Source organism: Lampetra fluviatilis, chromosome 17 (genome assembly GCF_964198595.1).
Source record: "Lampetra fluviatilis chromosome 17, kcLamFluv1.1, whole genome shotgun sequence".
Taxonomy (NCBI): domain Eukaryota; kingdom Metazoa; phylum Chordata; class Hyperoartia; order Petromyzontiformes; family Petromyzontidae; genus Lampetra; species Lampetra fluviatilis.
Window position 1 is genome coordinate 10,783,809 of NC_136291.1, and position 24,852 is coordinate 10,808,660.

At 52.1% G+C, this 24,852-nt stretch overlaps 1 protein-coding gene across 2 annotated transcripts in view; it reads left to right on the forward strand.

Moving 5' to 3' along the window:
- LOC144936933 (protein CBFA2T1-like) overlaps positions 1-23,574 on the forward strand; it is a 67,681-nt gene extending 44,107 nt beyond the window's left edge. Inside the window, exons 2-11 of one of the 2 annotated variants that reach the window (XM_078864173.1) lie at positions 5,652-5,817; positions 6,043-6,284; positions 12,555-12,644; positions 15,416-15,597; positions 16,793-17,322; positions 17,662-17,747; positions 19,156-19,291; positions 20,611-20,679; positions 21,248-21,438; positions 22,292-23,574. In XM_078864173.1, the coding sequence (XP_078720299.1) occupies positions 5,679-5,817; positions 6,043-6,284; positions 12,555-12,644; positions 15,416-15,597; positions 16,793-17,322; positions 17,662-17,747; positions 19,156-19,291; positions 20,611-20,679; positions 21,248-21,438; positions 22,292-22,687 (2,061 nt within the window). In that variant the 5' untranslated portion in view covers positions 5,652-5,678 and the 3' untranslated portion in view covers positions 22,688-23,574. The remainder of the gene's footprint in view (positions 1-5,651; positions 5,818-6,042; positions 6,285-12,554; positions 12,645-15,415; positions 15,598-16,792; positions 17,323-17,661; positions 17,748-19,155; positions 19,292-20,610; positions 20,680-21,247; positions 21,439-22,291) is intronic. The other variant, XM_078864174.1, reaches the window with a different exon arrangement.
- Positions 23,575-24,852: the final 1,278 nt, after the last annotated feature.

Genomic DNA, 24,852 nt, shown 5'->3' on the forward strand with positions numbered 1-24,852 from the left:
CATATACACACACATATATATTCATAACCAAACGAGCTCGTTTGCCAGAGGGGCCCCTCTCCTTTGTAACCGATCTGATGTGTTTATGCGTGTGCGCATGTTTGTTTTTCATTCGCGCACCCTACGTCGCCTACCGTGCTAATCAGAGGTGCGGGCGGGGGGGGGAAGAACAAAAAACTAAGCACAAAAAGCAGTTGTATGAGTTTTCAATCGAGATGACGATTTAAAAGTGCACAGCTCCCAATGGCTTCCTAATCTCGAAAGGAAAGAGCGTTCCAGACGGCCGCAGAAGCGCATCTTGAACGCGCGTGACGTGGCGACCGCCTTTGTTCGCGCGGAGAGCTCTAGCCACGGCGCATCTGTCCTCGCAGTAATTCGCAAAAAATCCGCCGGCATCCGTGGTGAGCACATCGCCCGGTATACGCTATTTGTGTAACAAAAAAAAAATGTAAAAAAATTCCTCGTGAGCCGTGCGTCGTCCCCCGCACCTCCCCCCCTCTGCATTTGCAAATCGCACGATGTACCATTTTTTGGCAAAAACAAAAAAACGAATCTCAATTTGCAATGATGTGCACGTCGCGAGTGCTGCGTAGGGCCCTGGCTTAATGGGCGTGCGTGTCCTCGACCTGCCGGGCGCGCATCTGCGTTGCGCGCAGATGCGGTTTTGCAGAGGAAAACACAATAAACCTTCCACTCCAGTGTAATTGCAGAAAAAAAGGGGGCTCATCTTCCTACTATTTGCAAAGAGGCGACTAGGTGAGGTTTGTCTATTACAATACGGCATTTTGCTATTTAAATAAATGATTGAAACAGCAGTGCGGCAGCGCCGGTGCCGAATGAAAGCCCTTTTGTTTGCCGTTTCATAGACACAGCTGCCCTGTCCGCAAAAACCAAACATCAGCATCTGCCGTTTCCTTCAGCTGTAACCGAGGAAACGTTTCCCCCGTCCCTGCTGGGCAGCAACACCTGGCTCAGCCATTAGGCCAGGTAAGAGCCCCGGGGGGAGGGGGTGGGCACCTTGCGTCGTGCCCAATGCAGGTTTTGCCTTAATCCCCGGGCCAGAAGAGAATTCGGTATTGCCGCGCGTGGCAGATATTTAACGACGCCGGTTTCTGCGAGACGGTGTATGAAAGTGGAAGTGCGGGTTTGCCCCGCTCTGCGCGGGGTTTGGTTTGTACGATTTCGCGCTGTATATACGGCGGCTGACGTATTTCCACCCAGAATTCGCTATATAATGCGCGTCGTATTCACTCTACACGCTGCTAATACGGTCGGACGTGGGGCAACATTGTGTGTGTGTGTGTACTGTACGCGCGAGCCGGCAGGCAGACCGTCTTGTGCCGTTTCACTTTGTGTGCGCCCCTTTTTTCGGAACGCATCTACTACTACCGCGTACAGCGAGGGAAATGTGTACGTGTTAACGTACTCGTGAAATACGACTATTATACAACTTTGAAAGCTCTTGGTGCAATTCGAGTTTTGACATCCGTGCATACACCTACAACTGAAGCTCATTGGGTGGCACCAGCAAGGGAAGTATTTGGTCAGGGTCCATGGAATCTCTCACGTGGATAGTGCGGCGCAGGTTCTGTCAGGTGCGCCGTGTAGCTCGGTGCGGTGCGCTGCTCGCGACGATGTCCGACGACGTTGCCGCATCCCGAAGGAGCTCCCCGGCACATGGAGCGAAGCGTCGGACATCGTGCCGATGACGACCCGCAAATGGGAGGGCCTGGCTGCGCAACTCGAGGATCTCTCCATTGCTTTGAATTATTGATGGCGATCATCCGATGCTGTTCTGCTCTTGCGCACGATGGTAATGTGGTCAGGAGTTGAATGCCAATGTTGAGGTCTGCTAGCCACGAGAGTGCTTCTCCTTAAGTAGTTTTCCTATTCCTCCTCCATTGAAGGAGCGTAGACTACAGCGGGTTACGATGCGGTCCGTAGCTTGCTTTGCATGGCCACAGTCACACTACTGTGCCTTGTCTTTAATTTTCCATTCATGAAGGAGATATGCGCAGCAGCCTGGTGTGTGACGATTTGAAGATGTTGATATTCGCATCACAAAATAATCATGAGCGCTGTTGTGGAGAATAAAAATCACAAAAGAAATAAGTAGATAATGTATCTGTCCCTGTATATCTCCTTATATCTCGTGATGATGGTCAAACTACCATAATCCAGCCGAATAGCGTGGTTGTTCAAGCACTCGCCTTGCAAACGGAAGGGCGTGAGTTTAAATCTCGGCTGGGGGTCAACACGTTTCTTCCTCTCTGCGGTCTCGATAACCGTGACAAGTCGGCAGTAGCTGTGCTATGGACAGACTGACCTCGTCATAGAAGCATGGAGTTGTAACCACGGGATTGTGGTTTTCAGTGGAGATGAGTGCCCACCCTTTGCTCATCTGCATGGGGAGTTTTTGGTGGTCAGATTAAAGCCACAATAGGCCACGGGTAGAGAAATGCCCTTTCTTGCATAGCTGTAGAAAATTCTGAAAAAAGGGCAATTATCAATTCAACACGGTGAGAGTTTAAATTCCCTTAATTGATTTCTTTGAACCTGTTACAGTATTCCATCTGTTACAATTAACCTGTTTTTAATTAACCTCTGTTTAATTACGTTGTTTTTAATGAACACGGTATCCAACTGCTCATGGATGCACGGTCTTCTTTAGACCACAGACCGGCAGGCTGGTCTCCAGTGACGTCTGACATCCACAGAGGCCGACAGGGCCGCGTCGGACAATAAACCAAACGAATCGGCCTCTGCTAGGATCGTTGGCGCAAAAGGCGAATGAGCAAGCCGGTTTCCGATGTGTCGTCGTCAAACCAGAAGGTGGACGTTCGCCTCGCTCCCCTGATTCTTTTTTTTACATCAACAAAAATTGCAGTCATTTGGCTTGGCTCAATTGATTGCCATGGACACTTTGCAGTTTTTGTTTTGGTCGTAGGTGATCGAGTTAGAGCGGTGTTTCTGAAACTTTGTTTGGCCCCGCGGACTACTCAGCCGATGCAAACATTTCCGTGGACCCACACAGATCCCCCCCCCCCAAACCTTGGTGACAAAACGCATTAAACGTATCTCTAAATAGCAGTAATACAAGATTATTCATATCACTGGGACAATTTTTATTTTCAATGCAGCGATAAGGTTTCTTTTGAGTGGGGTGCATTTAGATCTTAGGGTAAGCGTGGTTTAATCAGTGTAGTTTACTTAACTTCATTTTTTATTAAATATCATAAGAAAAATATTAATGTCCGAAAAAAAGGTATACACATTGGAATTATTGTCCAGATCAACCTGCGTTTGCATCTCGGTCACGGCGGACCACATGGAGGACCATTGCGGACCACCGGTGTAACCGGGGACCACACACAGCAGGCCGTGGCTTTGGTCCCAACCCTGATCCCTGCTGTGGATATTTGGAGTTTGCTTGTCGCTCTCTCCCCGTGGTCGCATGGATTTTTTTCTCCGGGTCCTCCGATTTTTCCCTCCATCTTTAGAAGCATGCATCGCGAGTATTTGGCCACTGCTATAACTATCACACGTGATAAGCCACTTCGTTGCGTTATCGTCTTTGGCCAAGTCGCTATTGAAAAAGAGCTTCATAGCTCAGTGGGCCTTACAAATAATCGTTTTCTTTGAGAAGCACTGGATTAGACCATCCAGCTCACGACTTACGACACCTGCGTTTTAGTCGCGTGTGGACCAATGGGGATTCCAAAACGCAGGATCTCAGGATGGTTCCGACTTAAGTCTGACTCGCCTGGCCACCTTGTGCGATGCCATGCATATTCAATGGCATCAACTTCGTGGTTGGGGGTTTGTGTGCTTTCGGTAAATCGAGCAGCCTCGAAGCCACCACAGCTTTAAGAAGCCACTGAGAACTTCGCACTTTTAACTCGAGATTGAACACTCATTTCTTGAGAACTGCTTTTTGTGTTTAGTTTGTTGTCTTTCCCTCACACCTCCCGATGAGCACGGTTGGCTACGTATGGCGCAAAAGAAGTTCTATATACATACGTGCAGTCTGCCGGAATGCGCACACATACCCTAACCTTCGGAAGACGCTGCCAGCATTGCTGCACTCATTGACATGGGCAACAATTTTCGTTCATGAATTCTCTCGTACCTTATTTTTATTTGCATCTAAAATAAAAAAAATAGGAAAAGCCTGGTTCAATGGCTAGATTGCCTGACCCGTAATGAAATTATCGTGAATTTAAAATCCCTAGCCCCAGCCCATCATCTCTTTGGGGCTGTTAAAATAACGTACCACTCTGTGGTAAGTCAGCAGTGGCCACCCGTTGGAGAGATTAGCCCCAAACACGGGAATGTGGAATTTCCACCGCTCGCTCAAGGCCACCAGAAGTTAGTACTGCGCAATGCTTTGACCGTTTAAAAGTAAAACCCCTTATTGATTATTGATTACGGTGCTACATCAATTCACATTCAACTGGCATCATAATTAACTCTCATTTCACTGTCATTGAAAAGCCACATTGGCGAGCCAGGCCCCACCCAGGAAGCGAAATTCCTTCTCTTGGCAGGGAACTGCCACTGCGCGTGCCTGTGCGCGATCGTCGTTCGCATTGTTTCGTGTCCGTTTTGCCAAATGGAGGCATACGGGGGGGCGCGCATGTTGCAAGTGCTGCGCCCAAGTGAATGCGTTTTCAAGTTAAATATTTAGACTTGTTGTGCCGACGATGCATTTTTACAGAAATGAATCGGGCTTGTGCAGGTGTTGACTTCTGTTTTAAAAGCGAGGGTTTTGTTGCATTGCGCTTAATTGCATCTGTTTGGCAAACAAAAATATGAGCTTCACACAAACAGACCCGAAGATAAAGACCGAGATCCCCCATATAGCCTCAACGGACTATGGGGGCAAGTGCCGTTAGCGAGCATTTATAACGGCCAGCATGGCCACACGAGGCTGTGGGTGGCCACAACCACGCCCAGCTCCCTTTGTCTCGATGTTTACGCATCGCACTAGGCGTATTCATTTGAGGCTGAGTCGACCTTGGGAGGCCCAGGACCGGTGGAGATGATCGTCACCAGGGTTGGTCGTGAGCAGGAATCGAATTCAGGTCGATGGGTACCGAGTGCGGTGTGCTTACCACTATACTACCACTTCTCATATGATGACACACGGACACGTGCACGTACACACGTGCACAGATTGACACACACAGACACGCGCACACGCACACAGACACGCGCACACGCACACAGACACATGTTCAGACACAAAGACAGACGCACGTACACAGAGACAATCGTGCAGGAGACACGCTCAAATACCTCAATTAACTTTGATGAAGACTTGGTTTGGGTGCTGTTAGTGAGCACATATTAAGGCCTACACAGGCTGTGGCAATAATGGCTTATTATAGCAGGACCACCATAAAAGATGCGCAACAACGTGGAAAATAGGAACCTGAACCTGGTCTGGGCCTCTCCTAGGCCAATTCAGCCAAAAAAATTCCAGTTGCTGTTTCGTTGTGGTGAAAGTAAACACTTGTTTTGTTTTAACATCTCAAGGTGTGGTTGGATTTAGACGCTACTCAGACCCACAATGCATTGCATCTGGCGCTCACTAACCATGCTGTCCACGCTGCTGCCCGTGTGCTGTCGCCACCTCCTCCTCTGCCCAGGTGCCCTGCCATCCCGCGCGCACCAGGATGCCCGACTCCCCCTCGGACGTGAAGGCCTCCTCCAGATCGACTCCTCCGATCCGCAGCGTTCCGCAAGCCGCCATGCCTCCCCCTCCCCCCGCCACGCAGAGCATCAACCGAGCCAGCTCCTTCACGCCCACGAGCAGTGAGCAGTCGCCCACACGGGCGCCCCGCCGCTCACCCACTCGTCCACTCCGCCGCTCACCCACTCATTCACCCTGCTGTTCACCCACTCAACCACTTGGCTACTCACCCACTCGACCACCCCGCCGCTCACCCACGCAACCACCCCGCCGCTCACCCTCACCCACTCGTTCATCCCGCCTCACCTCCCTCTCGCCCCCCCGCCCCACCTTCTCTCTTCTCGCAGTGCTGAACGGTGTGGGCCACTCTCCGCCGGGAATGAACGGCGCCCCTTCCCCGCCCAACGGCTTCGGCAACGGCCCCGCGTCCTCGTCCTCCTCCTCGCTGGCCAATCAGCAGCTGCCGCCGGCGTGCGGCGCCCGCCAGCTCAGCAAGCTCAAGCGCTTCCTCACGACGCTGCAGCAGTTCGGCTCCGACATCTCGCCCGAGATCGGCGAGCGCGTGCGGACGCTCGTGCTGGGCCTCGTGGTGAGTGGAAGAGCACGGGATGGGGGCGATGGCGGAGAGAGAGCGGCTGGGAGAGAGGCACGGAGAGATGCAGAGACGGGGAAAGGCGGAGAGGCAGGGAGAGGCTCAGAGGCAGAAAGAGGGAGAGAGAAAGAAAGAGAGGCAGAGAGGCAAAAGGATATAGATACAGAAAAAGAGAGGCAGGGAGAGTCAAAACACAGAGGTAGAGAGATGGAGGGAGAGGCAGAGAGAGAGGCAGAGAGCAGACTCATACTCAGACTATATCAGCAAGTAAGGCCCCCATTGAGCTCAGCAGCTCTTTGGCAATGACGACCACAGCCCAAGATCGGCGGCAGTGGTTGCAGCTTCAGGATAGGTTGGGAATGTGCCAATAACATGAAACCCACGTCAGAAGCACCTGCAAATCGAATAAACAATTAATAGGGCTTAGATATAAATAACAAACACAATATCCCGTCATGGCCATATGTAAGTAAACCCTACGTTCACCCTCAGGCATAATCGAGCTGAGCTGTAGCATTGGCAGAGGTAATGCTGCACCGTGGCCTTCAAACACACCATGTCTAGAGAAGGTGAATGTCAACTACTTCGCCTGGTGTGCATGAGGTCGGGGGTTCGATCCTGACCCTGATGCCTGCTGCATATTTGTAGTTTGCATGTTCTTGTCCTGGTCGTGTGGATTATTCTCCGGGTCCTCCGGTTTTCCATCAACATTTAGAAGCACGCGTTTCGACGATTTGGTGGCTATAAACATCTATGTAAAAAGCCACTTCATTGAGATATCACTTGTGGCCAGGTCGCTTCTGATAAAGAGCCATGGAGCTCAGTGGGCCTTGCCTGGTAAAAAAAAAATGGTCATCAGTTAATCAGAGGTCCTATCTAATTTTGGATTTCTTAATGGATGGAGAGTGTCCATGAAACACTGAGCTGATTTGGATTAAAAAAACGTTGTGGATGAAGATTGCCCAGTGTATATCTCCCGGAGAGGTCATACTAGCTTTAGAGTAAAGTTCTATAGAGCGATGAGCTCTGTAAGGAGCATCTTATGATAAAGAGGCTTTAGTTTATTAAGGAGAGTGGGCACTACAACAGCTAGATGTTAACTCCCTTACCTGGTATACAGGAGGTTGTGGGTTCGATCCCAACACTGACACCTGTATATTTGTAGTTTGCATGTTGTTGTCCTAGTCGTGTGGATTATTCTCCGGGTCCTCCGGTTTTTCCATCAACATTTGGAATTTGCGTTTAGAGTATTTGGCTGCTATAATTTCCACTTGATAAGCCACTTCGTTGAGCAATCACTTTGTGGCCAGGTGACTTCTGAAATAGCTCAGTGGGCCTTACCTGGTAAAATAGCAAAAGTTTTTAGGTTAGTTTAACACGTAGGCTTTCGTGACCAATATCATCCATAATATAGGTTTTTTTGGGTTAGTTTGCGTAAATATATAATTGTGTCGTTAAACCCGCCACCACCCGACACAGCCAATCAGTAAGGGTCGTCACGTAAACAGAACGTGCCAATTCGTCACGAGTACAGCACACCGGTGTGTTGGAGAGCCAAGCCACAACATTTACAAACTGAGTACGAAGTTTCACCAGTAATTACAACTAGCTTCATCAGGCGACAGCCAGATTTGTAGAGAAGTCCACTTGTTTCGTTCCTTAAATATTATGGACGATATTGGTCGCGAAAGCCTTCGTGTATAAAACCTTTCCCTTTTTTCATTACGTATAGTCATTGTGTATGTGGAAGGTGAGCACTGAGTCGATAATGAGGCCGAGGAATTTGTAGCAGGGACAGAGAGAGAGAGACTGGTCTGTCAGATTTCTAGAGATCCGATCACAGATCGGTCTAACTCTCTTGTTTAAACATCGTGTCAGAAACTGATCCGGTTCGTTTTTTAAGGAGAAACTATCACAGGGCCAGTCTGTCACTCCGTTGTATAAAGAGCAGCGAACTTATATTTCGATTTAAAGCTTTCGTGACTGCAGGGATTCATATTCTTGGTTCTTTCGGTAAAGCAGCTGCTTGCGTTGTGGCCGAAACGTCGTGAGAATTATATAATGTTTTATTGTTATTATTTTATTATTATTTCCCTTCTACGTGACTTTACCGAAAGAACCAAGAATATAGCAACGAACTTGTACGCACAACTAAACAGAGTAAAAAACAATGGTGCTAGGTGACAGAGCCTTGTCTGAATGTGTCTGACTGGTGCTGGGTTAACCGTGTTGGTCCTGAGCCAGCTCCAGAAGTGGCGCGTTTCCGAGTGAAAACACCTCCCAGCCAGCCAAGACGTTACACCCTTGAGAACGCAAACATAGCACCCGTCTTGCAGTGGGCACTGAGGTGTTGTGCTTTAGTAGGGCAGGTGCTTGATGGGCTACGGAAACCACTTTGTAAGGGAAGAGAGATCAGTCTTGAGTGTAAAGAAAATGGACTGTTTCGGTGTGTGCGGATCAGAGAGCTGGGCCCCTAACTAAGCAGCTCAAAAAAAGAGGTTGTTGAAAGTTAAGCCCAGATACCCGGGAAATTCGTGGCAGCTATGCAATCATCTGTTAAAAGGACAGTTAAGCGTCGTAGATATGCTTCGGCAAAAACGGTTCCGCTGGGGTGGTGCACATCTTTAAACTGTGTGTATATTTGATATCCGTTGTCCAGGTTACATCCTCTCTCTCTCTGTGTCTCTCTCTATCTTCAGTATTGCTGTTACGTACGTAGCCAACCACACGAATCGGAGGTTGCGGGGGAAGGACCACAAACTAAACACAAAAAGGCCGTTCTGAAGAAATGAGTTCACCACGCATTTGTGGCGAGCTGGCGGAGCCGATCCGTAGAAGTAGGATAATCGGTGGTCGGCTGGGCCCAGTGTATGTGAGGAGTTGTCGAGGAGAGGACTTCTACTCTCACAGGGATTCGGAGCGGTAGTGGCGAGGACGATCGATATTGGAAGGTCGTGAGGTCAAATCCAACTTCGATTACTCGAGGTGGCCCCTGCCTTGGAAATGTGGAATTTCCATGATTGGCTCATTTCCGCCAATGAAGTTGAGTGCCGCCACAAGTGCTTCTTGGTGCAGGGAGACGCTGAGACTTGACTGTGATAGCTCCTCTTGGCAATAGCTGTGCATGGTACATGCATTACATCATGTGCCTAAGAATACATTGTTTTATAATATATGGTAATCATAAGCAAATCACATGCTAATGTGCCTGTAGATCCATCGTTTGCCTAGCGTAGATCGCTATATATGTTTCAATGCGTGGATGCATTGAAATCAACGTCTAGAAATTAACAGCTGACACTCCAAAGCAGCGCTCGGTCCATCGGTAGAAGTGTAACGAGTGAACGCCACTTGTTTGCGTGGCTACAAACCCCGGGTCTCCCTTCCAATGCGCGCGTCGCAAATCTCGCCTGACCTTCGGTCGCTTAGAGAAGCGTCCGCGACCGAACCCGGTGGTCGATTGCGGCCGAGCGGCACGGCCGCCGCCGGGTTGGCCGCGCGGGAGACGCCGCCGCTGGACCGTGACGTAACCGGGCCCTTTTGGCCGTGTCCGGGTTATTTGCGTCCGCGGTGTCCCGTTGCAAGCCGGCCGCCGCGTGCGTGCGCGAGCGCGGGCTCACGTGCCGTCCCATCTGCCTCCCGCTCCGAGGATGTGAAATCGTATATCTGTCCCTCCCTCACTCGCCTGGCCCCCCTCCCCTCCCTTCCCCTCCCTCCCCCACCCTCCCACCGCAGCCACTCGCGGCGCCCACTCCGCCGATTATTATTTCTTCGCCGCCTAATCGGCGATGCCATAACAGTGGCGGCGTCGCGAGCCCCTCGCACGCCCAACATCGAAAGGACGAGGAGCAAGGGGTGCAAAAGAATGTCATAAAGCGGAGAGCGAAACCCCCACACGGGATAGTGACCAACTGCGACAGAACGCGGGGGCAGGGGCAGCGGCGGTAGACGGCGCCCTGCGAGACTGATGGCGCATGCTGCCGTGGCGCGCGAGAACGCGTGCCGGACGCGCGCCCCGTGCGGGCGCCATGTGCTCGAGCATCGGTGCGGTGTCACTGGGGGGCGAATGAAGTGGCGTTAGCGCCTATTAATACCGGCGGCTTGTTCGCACGCCTTGACAGGTCCTTTAGGTTAAGGCCAAGTAAACCTAGAGGAGGCCCAGAGACAGGTTTGTGGTACCCGCATGCATGGCTGGGCATCGAACCCAAATGGCTGGGATAATGGGCCAGGGCGTGAAGTAGGTTGGTCCACAATCTTGATTTGAAGTTTTCGTGACTGCAGGAATCCATACTCTTTGGTTCTTTCGGTAAAGTCACGTAGGTAGAAAATAAAATAAATCACGACGTTTCTGGCGCAACACAAGCGTCCGTCATGAGGTGGGAAAAAATGCTGAGGCAGAAGGTTTGCACCAAATTAGCGGTTCCAATTGATGCTCTAAATTTTGAATGTAAATGTAAGAAGTGATGTGTATTAGTCATATACGTTGTATATTATGGGGTTAATGTGATATAATGTGATATATGCAGTCATAATATAACAACAAAAAATTATTGCTGGGGAGGAATTTGTGACCATGAATTGTGACAATTTGCGGAACCGCCAAGGGCGTGAATTGTGGTTGCCCCAGCGTAAATCACTTCACATATAGCCTTAATAGACTGTTGGGGCAACTGCTGTTAGCGAGCACCTATGAAGGCCGGCACGGCATACAAGGGGGTGGGTGGCCAGCACCACGCTCGGTCGCCTTTGTTTCCCGAGTGGCGATGTTTACACATCACACCAGTTTGACTCATTTGAGGCTGAGTCGAACAAGGGGAGGCCCAGGGCTGGTTCAGATAATCGTCACTGCTGTTGGCCGTGAGCGTGACTTGAACTCGGGTCGCCGGGTTCATCGCGCAATGCGCTAAACGCTGACGCATCGCTTACACACGCGCACACAACAATAACAACCACTATTCGCCACTAAGTGGCGGTGACGTCACCACGTCGCTTGTGCCATGCTAGGTGCACGCACATTCGCACGTGCACGATCACACACAAAGACATGCACACATGCACGCACACACACACACACGCGCGCTAATACAGCACCGTGCTCACATGTGCGTTACAAAAACCAACATCTCCCGTCATAGCCAAATAGGATCATGTTGACCGCACCACCACACCAGGTATTCATTTTAAGCCGAGTCAAGCCGGGGCGGTCGTGCTAAATTTGGCTATCACTTGCCACTGATGAGCGTGATTCGCCAGGATCAGAGTGCACCGGTGCTAAAATTAGTGCGTACATGTGCACGAGTTGTGTAACTTGGCGGAATACACTCGCTGTTACTTCTGTGTCTGGTCAAAGTCAACGTGTGCGAGCGCTGAATTGAGCGTCGCTCGTTCGGCGGAGGTGGAGAACGAACAGCAGAACGACACTAACTTTCTCTGCAGAAGCCCTTTCGTGGCGAGCAGACCGACATTGGCATTTAGCGCCTGGCCACATTGACATCGTGCGCAAGAGTAGAATAGAATGGGATGAGAGTCATCAATAATTCAAAGCAATGGAGAGATCCTACAGCAGACCTCGACGTTGGCACGGAGCTGCTGAAAGCATCCGATGCTGCCCATCATGCGCGAGCGGAGAGCACAACCGGGCATCGGGGCAGTGCGCTCTTCCCTCTCGGTCGCAGTGATTGGTGGAAATTCCACATTGCCGTGGCGGGAGCCGGTCCAAAGATGCTGGACGATCACGATTTAACCTCCAACAAAACGGTTCTTGTTTTGCTGACCCCGGGGGGGAGGAGTCGGGAAAAGCGACACCGGGATTTTGAACTCGATCTGAACTCGCCGGGCGTGCGATGGCCCCCCTCACCCTGCCCCTCCCGGCGCATCACCCCACTCGGCGGTGGCTGTGACGCCGCCGATTTGTGGAGCTCCCGATCCCGGCGGAGCGTGAGTTTTTTCCAGCAGGCGGCAGTACAGCAAGCCGGTTCGGGAAGCCGTGTGCCGGCTGTGAGCTTTTGAGTGGGGTTTTTCTCCAGGGAAGAAAATAAATTGCCTTCGTGCGATAACCAGTTGGAACCAGCCAAACGTATTGAGGCAGGACCCTCTTGAAAATTGAGATTCGGTCGAAGCTTTACTCTATAGAGGACATATTATTTCTTGTTATACGTTGTATGTTGAACTTATTTCACACCGTACGTAGCCAACCGAGCAAATTGGAGGTGCCAACCGTGCTAACCTGCGTGCGTGTGCCTCTCTGTGCGTGTGTTGCATTTTCAGAATTCGACTCTGTCTATTGAAGAGTTCCATGCCAAACTTCAGGAGGCGACCAACTTCCCTCTGCGCCCGTTCGTGATTCCCTTTTTAAAGGTACTCGTCTCTCCCACACGCCACGAAAACACAAGTAGATTTCAGTTTTTTTGTTATCTGTATAACAGCCCCCCCCGCCCCCCACTGCAAAAACCTGGGCAGGCTTTCATGCGTAAACGAGACGAAATGACAACGACGATGGCCATCAATTTTGCTGCCCGCTCAGCGGTTTTTGCCCAGCGCCTCGCGGTGATCACAGCGGCAACACTCAGGTTCACCTCGGCCAGGGGTCGAGCGGCCCGTGGCTCGTATTCACGTCGCATCGCCGCTCTTGCAATATTGAGTTTGTTTTTATTATGCCGAATTCGTACGAAAAAAATCCCCTTGTTATTTTGGTTGCTGACCCCTGACCCGAACCAATTCGGCCGGTGGCGTTACGGGCGAGCGCTTTACACCTCCAGCCGCGAGCAGTGCAGTCGCTGCTCCCTGCTGCTGCTGCACCGCCGTTGTGACGGCACTTCTAACTCCACTGCCTGTTACCAAGTTGCCCGGTCTCGACGGAGCTCAGAAGTTAAGCGGGGGTTGAGCCTGGGCAGTGCTTGGATGGGTGACCACCATCACGAATAAAATGGCTTGAAATCGACGCGACGATGGGAGGAGGAAGTTTCAAAGTGCAGTAGTGTCAGGGCAGAAGCAGAGAGAGAAGTGTTTTGGCCTGCAGCATGGTGACTGGGTGAGTGAGTGAGTGGGTGGGTGAGTGGGTGAGTGAGTCAGTGGTGAGTCGGTGAGTTGATGAGTGGGTGAGTGGGTGGGTGAGTGGGTGGGTGAGTGGGTGGGTGAGTGGGTGGGTGAGTGAGTGGGTGAGTGGGTGGGTAAGTGAGTGGGTGAGTGAGTGGGTGAGTCAGTGGTGAGTGAATGAGTCAGTGAGTGAGTGTGTTGTTGTGACACAGGGGAGCGGTAGTGTAGTGGTTAGCACGCTGCGCTACAAACCCGGAGAGCCAAGTTCGATTCTTGCTCACGGCCAATACCACTGACGATTATCTGAGCTGGTCCTGGGCCTCCCCTAGGTCGACTCAGCCTTAAATGAGTACCCAGTGCAGTGTGAAAAACATTAGCGCCGGGGAGATTAACGCCGGTCATGGTTTTGGCCACCCACCCCCTCATGTGCCGTGCCGGCCTTCTTAGGTGCTCTCTAACAGCACTTGCCCCAACAGTCTGTTAAGGCTATACAGGTGGGCTTTGTCTCTGTTGCGACCTGCAATGTTGTGGATGAAACGAGTCCTTGAAAAGGGTGGAGGAATCAAAGAGTGACGTTCATGGCAACATTAACCAAGAAGGCAACTGTTTGAAGGAATACTGCGACTCATGAAGGATTTCTTTGTGAGAATGGGGGACTGTGTATTTGTAAAGGGCATGACCTTCAGCCATGCAGGGTTTTACACTCTGCTCTACGACCCTCTTTATGGCTAGTATTTCCGATGGCTCCAGACTGGACAGAGTTTGCTGTGCTTGGCATTGATTGTAGATCGACGCTAACCCCCCAGTATCTTCTTAAATGACAGTAATTTGATCGCGGACCTCAGTATTGAGGCATTCCCTCGCCTGTTTGTCCTTCATCTCCCAGGCCAATGACTTAACACTGCGCACAGCAGCAGGGAGCAGTGCAGCGACGACCACTGTTGTACCGTACCCGTCGCTCCCCATGTTTTCCAGTTTCAGTTTCATTTATTTGGTATAGCCCTGTGAGCCATTCGGCTCTTGAATCGGGTGCAACCACAACAAACAAAAAACATGAACATGAACAAGAAAACATCTTAAAGTGACTATGCGCAAACAGAAAAATTCGAGGAAAAAACTGAAAAGTCTTTCAGAAAAAAGCACCGTACACCAACGCTGTGCAAAAATTCCAGTGGGATGCAAGTCAAACAACAACAACAACAACCACAAGACAACTTAGATTAAAGCCATCATTCTAACTCGGTACTACAACAAACAAACATGGCCAAACTAAAAACCTTTCGAAATCACCAATATAAAGCCATAAGCAATGTAACAGTGATCATAGGAACTGTGACCGAAATTTCACAATAAACGACATAAACAACATGTACTACCACCAAACCCTGCAGCCATATCTGGCTGCATGAGTCACTCCACAACAACAGGTCTACACTGCCCGGCTTTACCAACCCCGTGCAGTCGCGACGTGCAGAGGAAGTGTGGTCAAACAGCACCTACGAACCCGCACGGTGCGGGGAGACCCTCATCCAGCAGTAAATTGACTGGACTTGCGCATGCGTGTGCACGTGCACGCGTGCTTACCGGCTGGAAGATTGCTGGCAAGGAGAAATGCACATCATGTGGAAATGTGCGCCGTTGCGGCAACGGATCCGGCCGGCCGGCTGGCGTCGTAGTCCGAATGTTCGACTCGCAGTCGGGAGCGTCGCAAGCTCAAGGCCCCGCTTGGAAGTCGACTCGGCACAATCAAAGGTATTTCTCTCCGACGAGGTCAATAGCATCGGTGCCACTTGGCGAGAAGCCATCCCGTGCTCGTTCTACTGGCCCCCCCTCGTCCATAGGAACGTGGAGTTTCATTGTCTCCAGCTCACGGCTGGCAACGTAAACGAGCGGCCGTCGTCACCCTGTGCTCGCGGCGAGACGGGCACGCTCGATTACCCCAGGGGTTGGGACTGGGAAGCGACCGGCCTCGCGGCCGCGGAAGGACGCGGATGGCCGAGTGGAACGCGACGGCCACGCGCTGCCGCTGTGTAGCCCCCCCTCCCCATGTGCGATCCGATCTGATGCGTATGCGTCTCTGCGTGCGTGCCCAGGCCAACTTGCCGCTGCTGCAGCGGGAGCTCCTGCACTGCGCGCGGCTCGCCAAGCAGACGCCGGCTCAGTACCTGGCCCAGAACGAGCAGCTGCTGCTGGACGCCAACGCTACCTCTCCCGTCGACTCCTCCGACCTCATGCTCGAGGTGGCAGAGAACGGCAAGCGGCGGACACCGGACAGGTGCACGCCCCCACCCCGCACCGCGACATGACAGGGGGTGAAGGTAAAGGCGCAGCCCTGCGATTTGCTCGCTCTCGCCGCTGCTGTTGCTGGTGGAAAGAACTCCACTAGAGGGAGCTCTAGAGAGCCCCCCCCCCCACCGCCACAGCTGGTATTTGGCCTGCTATTCCACAATGGCCAGACCTCTTGGAAGATGTGGGATTACCTACACTTTGCCCCACTAACCGTGGTGGAACCCATTTATATCGCTGGGTGGACAGAGGCTGTGGGCGAGTGAGGGGAAGGGGGGTATTTAATAACCATTCACCATTGTTTCAACTGCCGCACCGGGAGATTTGGATCAGAATTTTGATGACAGAAAGGGTGACGCGCTGGCCCACGCCACAACTACCTGCAAATAGAATGAATAGCGTTAAGTGGCAGAGGTAATGCTGCAGCGTGGACCTAAAACGCACCGTGTCTAGAGAAGGTGAATATGGACCCTGGAGATTGGTTGTGGGGACATTCCAAGGTGTGTGAGTGCTGTGCAAGAGTTCTTGATGTTAACTACCTCGCCTGGTATACAGGAGGTCGTGGGTTTGATCCCGACCGTGATGACTGTTGGATACTTGGAGTTTGCATGTTTTTCCGTGTGGTCACGTGGATTTTTTTTCAGGTCCTTCAGTTTTTTCCTTTACAATTAGAATCAACATGTGTTTAGAGCATTTGGCTGCTATACATTTTCACTTGATAAGCCACTTCATTGGGCCATCACTTGTGGCCAGGCCGATTCTGACAAAGAGTTACATAGCTCGGTGGGCCTTCATGAAGTAAAAAATAGTTTAGTTTAGATTTGCATCTGTGGAGAGCTTAAATGCTGCCACCACATCTCAAAAGCACCTTCCATAAAAAAGTCGTAATTTTTCACCTGCCGTGTGACTCAGTTGCTGTTGCAACTGAGTCACACGGCAGGCCCCCGGGTGTATTCTGATTACGCCATCACCCGGAGCTCTCGCAGCGGGCATTGTACCACCTTGCGTTGGAGGACTGCCCTGGTAAAAACAGCACCGCTTCTGACATCCCTTAAAAAGACGAGAAGTTCTCTGTTGTCACAGTTCGGCAACCGTTATATTATTTCCACCGCGGCGAGTGCGGTTGTCGATGAGCATTCATGACACCCTCGACCCCTCGTCCGCCCGCCCGCTCGTGCCCGCAGAACCAAAGAGAACGGCTACGACCGGGAAGGACTCCACTGCGAGCCCCCCAGCAAACGCCTCTGCTCCCTGAGCCCCCCGACGCCGCGCGGCTTCAGCCCCAGCAACGGCCTGCCCCACCACCCGACCCCTCCGCCCCCTCTCCCCGGCGGCGCGGCGCCCTCCTCCCACGGCCACGGCCACGGCCCCCCGGGGCCCCAGGCCCCCGGCCCCCAGCCTCAGCCTCCGCCGCCACCGCCGCCCCCTCCGCCTCCTTCCCAGGCCCCGTCGGGCCCCGTGCCGGTGCCGCCGGCGGGCGCGTTCCGCGTGGAGGATGGCGGCCCCGCGGGCCTGCCCATGACCGCGGCCGCCGCAGCCGCCGCCGCCGCGGCCGCCGCTGCGGCGGCCCACCACACGCTGCCGGCGCACCACGCGTACCGGGAGGTGTACCGCGCGGCGGGCGGTGGTGGCGGTGGCGGCAGCGGCAGCGGCGGCGGCGGTGGTGGCGGCAACGCGGATGTGCGGGAGACGAGGGAGAGGCATCGATCCATCGGTGAGGGTTGCGGCCTGCGTGAAGGATTTCTGTGTTGTCGCGGAGTCAAGGGGATAAGGATAACACTGTCCTGAAAAAGAAAATGTATTTCTCTGTAATTAATACGTGACATTCCAAGCAATGGCCCTTTTTCATAGGATAGAGTATCTAGGCCTCATTAATGAGGTCAATCAATGATCGTCACTCAACAGACGCTGGGAAATTAAACCAAGGGCCATTTCCAGAAAGTTTGTTGTGTGGGTATAAATATATATTTATTTTTTTATTCCTTTTAGGGCAATGTTAGTGACGAATGGGTTCAGTTTTTTTCGTCATGAACTCTTGACCTTGACCTTTCAGGACTGCACGGAGGACGAGTCGAGGAGGTCATTGATCACAGGTTGACCGATCGAGAGTGGGCAGAAGAGTGGAAGCATTTGGATCATGTGAGTAGTAAAATGCGCCTGCATATTTGGAGTGTACTTGTCCTTCTCCCTGTGGTCGTGTGGATTTTTCTCTGGGGCCTCCAGATTTTGCCTCCACATTTAGAAACATGCCTTTAGAGTATTTGGCTGCAATACATTTCCACTTGATAAAGCCACTAAGTTGAGCTATCATTTGTGGCCAGGTCGCTTATGAAAAAGAGCTATACAGCTCAGTGGGCCTTACCTGGTAAAATAAAAATAGTTTAGTTTATAGATAAAAATGATGTCCTCCCAATGAATAACTAAGGTCTTTTAACTCGACATTACCAAAGCACACTGCTGTAATGTGCATGTTAAATACCTCTTACAATTACATGTTTGCAGTAGTCGCCACTAAACGAACGCAAGATTCGATACCAAGATCAGACCGCACATGCATGTGGCAATAATCATGATGAATAGACATGAGCCCAGCCATGATTTTAGTAGAAATCATGGCTGGTCATGCACTGACTACACCGAACTCTATAATAGTCTAAAAAACACACATTATCTATGTACGTATGTTGAACGTCTTTCACACCATACGTAGCCAACCGTGCAAGTGCTAATTTTATCGTTACACAAATCTTACCCCAATTGTAAATAAAATGCGTTAGTTATGCTGGTTCAGTGCACTCGTGCGGTGAATATGATGGTCATGGGCATCATCCCTCATCGCTGGAAACACTTTGGTTTCCCTATTCACCATTAAGTATGCTCTGACCGCAATGAGCAACTGCCTTCTCTTATTCGTCAGAACCGTTCGCTGCCACAATTCCTGGTACGGTACATTTATGATTTGTGAAAACCAATTTTTTTTGTCGTTGCAATCTCACTGTCATCACACTTCGGATATTTTTAAATATTTCCCACGGTCAACTTAATAGCTTTTTTGTTTCATTTTATAATTGAACGTGGGGGTCACCTTGAGTTCAAGTTATTTTATGCCACAAAGTCAGCACGAGATATGACTTGCAGTGGATTGGCTTTGAGATAATTTGTTAGGTGCCACCAATCCCACTGCATCCTTGCATCAATACGCATAAAATATTTGATTTATAGCTGTTATGAATTGTGTTTTACTGTCACCCGACCGCGCACAAACATATACCCACTCAAATTCACATGCATGCTCACACCTGCTGTTCCACACACGCTCACATGCACACACACCCATACACACACCCCAAATGCAAACTCACGCATACATACACTCACACATACACTCACACTCACTTGCACACGCCCACATACTTACACATGCACACGCGCACGCACGCACGCACAATCACATAACACACAAACACATCCACACATGCACATGCTCACACATTCATGTATACACACACACTTGCACACACACACTTGCACACACGCACGCACATAGCTGCTGAACTGCATCATGGACATGGTGGAGAAGACGCGGCGCTCCCTCACCGTCCTGCGGCGTTGCCAGGAGTCGGACCGCGAGGAGCTCAACTACTGGATGCGGCGCTACAACGACGCCGAGGACCTGCGCAAAGGTGCGCCCCTCTAAGCCGCGCGTCCCCTACTCGTGGCCCTGCCGCTGCACGGCCCCCGGCCCAGAGGGTGCAGGGCCGTCGCTCGACCACGAGCCCCCTGTCTGCCACCGGAGGCCGTCGCAGGCGGCGCTCTCGATGGCCTCCTGTCACCCCTCGCTTCCTTCGGCTCTCTGCCCAATTCCACGACTGTCGAGGGCCCCCCCGGCCCCCTCCCCCACCTCCCCCCGCCCCCCCCCCCCACTGCAAATTCTCCACTTGCGATAGTAAACACTCACGTCGTGTTCATGGTCTCGTGCGTTGCTGCCGACCTCTGGCCCTTGTTCGTCAAGCACGCTGCTGGGTGAAGACCTCTCCCACGCCGCGCCAGTTATGTCGGTGGGGTTGTTTGACCGTACTTCACCCTCGTCATAGCAGGATCGGTTCAGATATAAAAAACTAAAAAGTATTTTTATTTTACCAGGAAAGGCCCACTGAGCTATGTAGCTCTTTTTCAGAAGCGACCTGGCCACAAATGATAGCCTCAACACGGTGGCTTATCTTGTGGACGTTTATTGCAACCAAATGCTCCAAACGCATGTTCATAAACGTGGAGGGAAAAACCGGAGGACCCGCAGAAAAATCCACGCAACCACGGGGAAAGAGACATGCACACTCCAAATATAGAGCAGGCGTCAGGGTCGGGATCGAACCCACGTCTTCGTGTATACCTGGCGAGGTAGTTAACATCTCGCCACCGTGGCGTGCTCGCGACCGATGCTCGCCGTGGCCTCGTATAAATGTTATCCGTATATATCCACGTGGGATCCGTATGCTGCATGTGCCCATGTAATGGCTTGCCATGTTGTGGCGTTGTAGAAGTTGTCGCTTATTATTAATATTGTGGTGGAAGGAGCTCTGCGGGGCATTCACAGCAACAGGGGGCTTCCAAGTGCAGCTGAATGAGGCATGCTCCCAAATCTAGCTCGGCAGCAGCCATCCTGTCAACTGGAGCTCCTTCTCAATCACTTCCCATTCACCTCCCATTCACCAGCCTCAATTTGTGCCCAACCCTGGCCAATCAGAAGGGATTTGGTCCACATGGAAAGTGATGGAATCACTTCCTATCTGTAGGTCAACGATAGTCACAAGGTCTGCGCTCAACCTTGGCACTAAATCACAAACCACCTTGCCAGCCATCTTAGAGTACACTCGAGATGGCATGTAGGGAACTGTGCCGCGTTGCTGCATGTGCAGGGAAAGCATCCTTCTCGGGGCAAGTGTAGCCTGGTGTTCGGGGGCACTCAGAGACATTCCTCTGTTTGTTTTTGTTTGTGCCCCAGAATCCCAGAGGGAGTTCCCTCACCGGCCCATCTCAGGCTACATGCCCGACGAGATCTGGAGGAAAGCAGGTGAGTGCACGGTCCCCCCTTATTCTAACGAGTGCACTCGCCTTAACTAACACCGCCCCAGCGCTAGCCAATATCTCCCCTTCGCTCCCAATTTATTATAATTAAGAGGCCAACCTCCCCTCCACGACTTGCATCTGAATTCGTTCAACTTCCCGTTCGTTCCCGCCTGCGCCAAGCATCGGAACAGCTCCGCTGGTGATTCCACATTACTGTACTTGTGTTATTAACCAACAGCAGCATAGCCCCCGACTGATCGACCGATGCCCATTTACGTGCCGGTGCTGCGTTACCTTGTACAGCACGGGGACGGCTGCCATCAGGGCGATCCCTTCGGCCATTAAAGAAAAACTACAGCTGGGCATTGATTGGAATTATTGAGTTAAGGGTCTTTGAGATTCTGGGGCAGTTAAGTGCCAAACAAATGGAAATTCGTCATCCCACCTGGGTTCGAATCCTGGTCACGTGGAGCAGTTACGCGCACAGCACCCACGCGTACGCTGCATCACGACGTGGGCAATGAGCGAGCGCCACGCGCGTCCCCCCCCACCCCATCCCACTGTCCACACAGAGGACGCGGTGAACGAGGTGAAGCGGCAGGCCGTGGCGGAGCTGCAGAAGGCCGTGGCGGAGGCGGAGCGCAAGGCACACGAGCTGATCACGAGCGAGCGCGGCAAGATGGAGCGCGCGCTGCTCGACGCGAAGCGGCAGGCGGCCGAGGACGCGGCGACGCTAATCAACTCGCAGGAGGACTCGAGCGAGGTGGGTGGTGGCAGCGGCGGTGGTGGTGGCGGGGACCCCGGTGCCCCCCCCCCCCCCTCTCTCCTGAGACCCTCTCGGAGGGTCAGGGGACGGCATCGACAATCGTCGGCCGTTCTTGCCCCGGGGCTTCGTGACGCGACGGTCCGCGGACCCCCGACGGCGGGAGAGAGGCGGCAGCGCCGGCCGCGCCGGTCGCGCAGGTTCCCCCCCACCCTCCCGCGCCCGGTAGCACCGGTCGCTGGGTTTGGAGCACAGCGCGCTAACCACTGAGACAAAGATCCTCCGTATAGCCTTAACAGATTGTTGGGGCAAGTGCTGTTAGCGAGCACCTATGAAGGCCAGAACGGCACACGAGGGGGTGGGTGGCTAGCACTACACCCGACCCCCTTTGTCTCCCCAGTGGCGATGTTTACACACCGCACTAGGTACTCATTTTAGGCCGAGTCTACCTAGGGGAGGCCCAGGATAGGTTCGAATAATCGTCACTGGTGTTGGCCGTGGCCGGGAATCGAACTCTGGTCACTGGGTTCATAGTGCTACGCGCTAACCAAGACACTACCGCTCCCCACATTAAGACATGTACACACACACACACAGCAACAACACTTGCATGCGTCGTGTTGAGACCACCACACTAACACACTTGAGCGCACCCCTCGAAAATGTCAGGTGACCGGAAACCCAGGTTCGTCATCGCGATCTCAGTGGCGATGGCTCAATAACCTAGCGCGGCCATTGCGAGTTCTCTGAATTGCCCGCTGACTCCCGCAAGCTTTTGCAGGCCTCACGGGGTGCCTCGGGCACCCTCGAATTGGGGGACGCGCCTCTCACCACCGTGCTCTCGCCTCCGCAGAGCTGCTGGAACTGCGGCCGCAAGGCGAGCGAGACGTGCAGCGGATGCAACACGGCGCGGTACTGCGGCTCCTTCTGCCAGCACAAGGACTGGGAGCGGCACCACCACGTGTGCGGCCAGGGACTCCACCAGGGCACGACCGGCGGCGGTGGCGGTGGAGGAGGAGCGCCGACCGGAGTTGGCGGAGTGCCGGGGATCGGCGGCGGAGGTATCGGCGGCGGTTCCATAGTCGAATCTTCGGCAGTCGCCACGTCGACGGCGGCGGTTGGTGGAGGGGGGGCCGCGGCCGGATCCGGGTCGTCATCCGGCGCCGGCAGCCCCCCAAACAACGGAGCGTCGACGTCGCGGTCCGGCTCTCCCCTGGAGCCGTCGGCGACCGAGGTGGCCTCGCGCTAGCGCCGTGGAGAGCTGCGCCGAAGCTCGGGACTTCTTTGGCGCGACCGGAGGTTGCAGAGGCGCGGTCCCTCTTGTTGTCGCGTTGACGCAGCGTCTTTCTGGTTAAGGCATCGATCGGGACACCGTTGCTGCGTTTCCGTGAGGATGTGAGATTCCCTGCTGCGCAAGCTGCGAAAGCTTGAGTCGGTTTCAGACGGCGCTCTGCAAAACGCATCGGGGGTTGCGTTTTATTGAGAGCACTTTGCCAGATCGGTGCTCAAAGTGAAAAAAAAGTGTTCTCTTCATGATTATGAAAGAAAGCACCGGGTCATGTTCTCTTTGAACAATCGCGAGGCTGCAATCACCAGGCTGCAGATGAAGCCCGGATTCAAACACGAGGCCGCTTCCAGACCTTGACACGTGACTCACAGGCCTGAGAAAGGAAGCGGCACGTAGCGGAGGAAAAGGGTTTTGAACACGAACGAAGCTCTGCGTCCCCAGACCTCCGCTAACGATAGTCTGGCGATGGAGCCGAAACTGGTGGCTGACTCTTGACAACACAACGGATGCGTTCAAATCTCTGAAGGAACGCCATCCTCCTCCTTGCTCTTCCTCCTGCTCCTCCTCCTGCTCCTCCTCCTGCCCGTCGTTGTCGTCGTCGTCTTGCTGTGTTGATCTGTGTTGCTGTGTGGACGTCACTGGGAGAAGGTTGGGCCACCTTTCCAGAGATTCCAAGCATGGTATGACCTCATTTTCCAAACTAGTGAAACTACCTTAAAGTTGCGTTTTTTTTGGATGTACGGATCGCTTTGCGGTGGCTCGGAGAGCAACCTTTTCGTGGCTCGATAAACGTTTCTATCGTTCGAGACAATAAAACACCCTCCTCGTGGAGAATGCCTCATGTAAAATCACCTCTCTGTACATTTTTTGCGATTGCAAAAAGAAGACAAACTACGACGACAATAACAACAACAGCGACGACGACGTCACTGCCGCGGACGTTCAAAAGGTTACTTGTCGTTGGGAAAAGGAAACGCAGCGAAACAATTTTGACTGCCGCGTGGAAACGTGGCGGGGAGGGAAATGGGGGTTTATTGTGTGCCATCATCGTCAACAATCTGTGTGCTCTCACAGCCATGCAGGGAACATCCAAATGATAACAACGGAACAAAAAAAAACACAAAGCAAAATGTTAATACCGATGACCTCTTGATGACACCATAAAATGAATAAAAAATGCAAGAGCTTTTCTTACCAATAACCAAAACATGCATCGTTTAAAACATTACAGTCATAAAAAGAAAATCAGGTTCCTAAAACAAATACAGTACACAACATGCGCATTCGACGAGTTGGGATTCGGAAGTTGAAATGTAAATCTACGGACACGAAGTGAACTCTCTCTCTCTCTGCGCTGCGCGTCTGTGTCTATGGTCTCGACGCATCGCGACTCCGGGGTCGGGGTGACTTCCGGGAGCCTCCGCGAAGCGAGCGTGCGGCTGCATTCCAATGCAATGCCAAAAAAAAAACCTACAAAATAATCTATCAACGATGGTAGCACCCAACGGCAGCAGCATCCGTGCGAGCGGCTCGACTGCAAACGACTTCGTTGGCCGCATCTCTCCTGGCGACGTGCTGTTCTCTGGGAATTGATTCACCTCCTGCACACAATGTTTTTGTAAATATTAGGCACGGATCTGTCTTTTTTTCCCCACGGAATGTTTTTTTTCGCACAGTGGAGTACGATGAAAGCGTTCTGCTTGATTTTCTTTTTAAAAATATATGTTAATTTCAAAATTTAGTGTCTAGTGTTTTTTTTTTCTTCAGTTATTTTGTACCCAGTGATATACAATTGTAACCTGGAATGTTCTGTTTATAATCTGAGGTCGTTTAAAAAAAATGGCAACAACAGTTTAGTTTTAGTTTCAGGCGGCAATTCTGTGACATGATGCGATGTTTCACTGCTCGCTGACGACACTGGAGATGCGATTGGAATACAACTTAAGATAAAAATACGCAAGTTGCAGGCCACTACTCCGACAACACGAGAACGTTTAACCATCGTTTTCTGAGTCACCCAGTTTGTATGCTCATTTTCTAATTAACTTTTTTTTTTGCTTTTTTATCCCGAGTATATTCAATTTGTATTGCCAATCATGTCAAGAGATACGCAGTGAGCAGTCTCT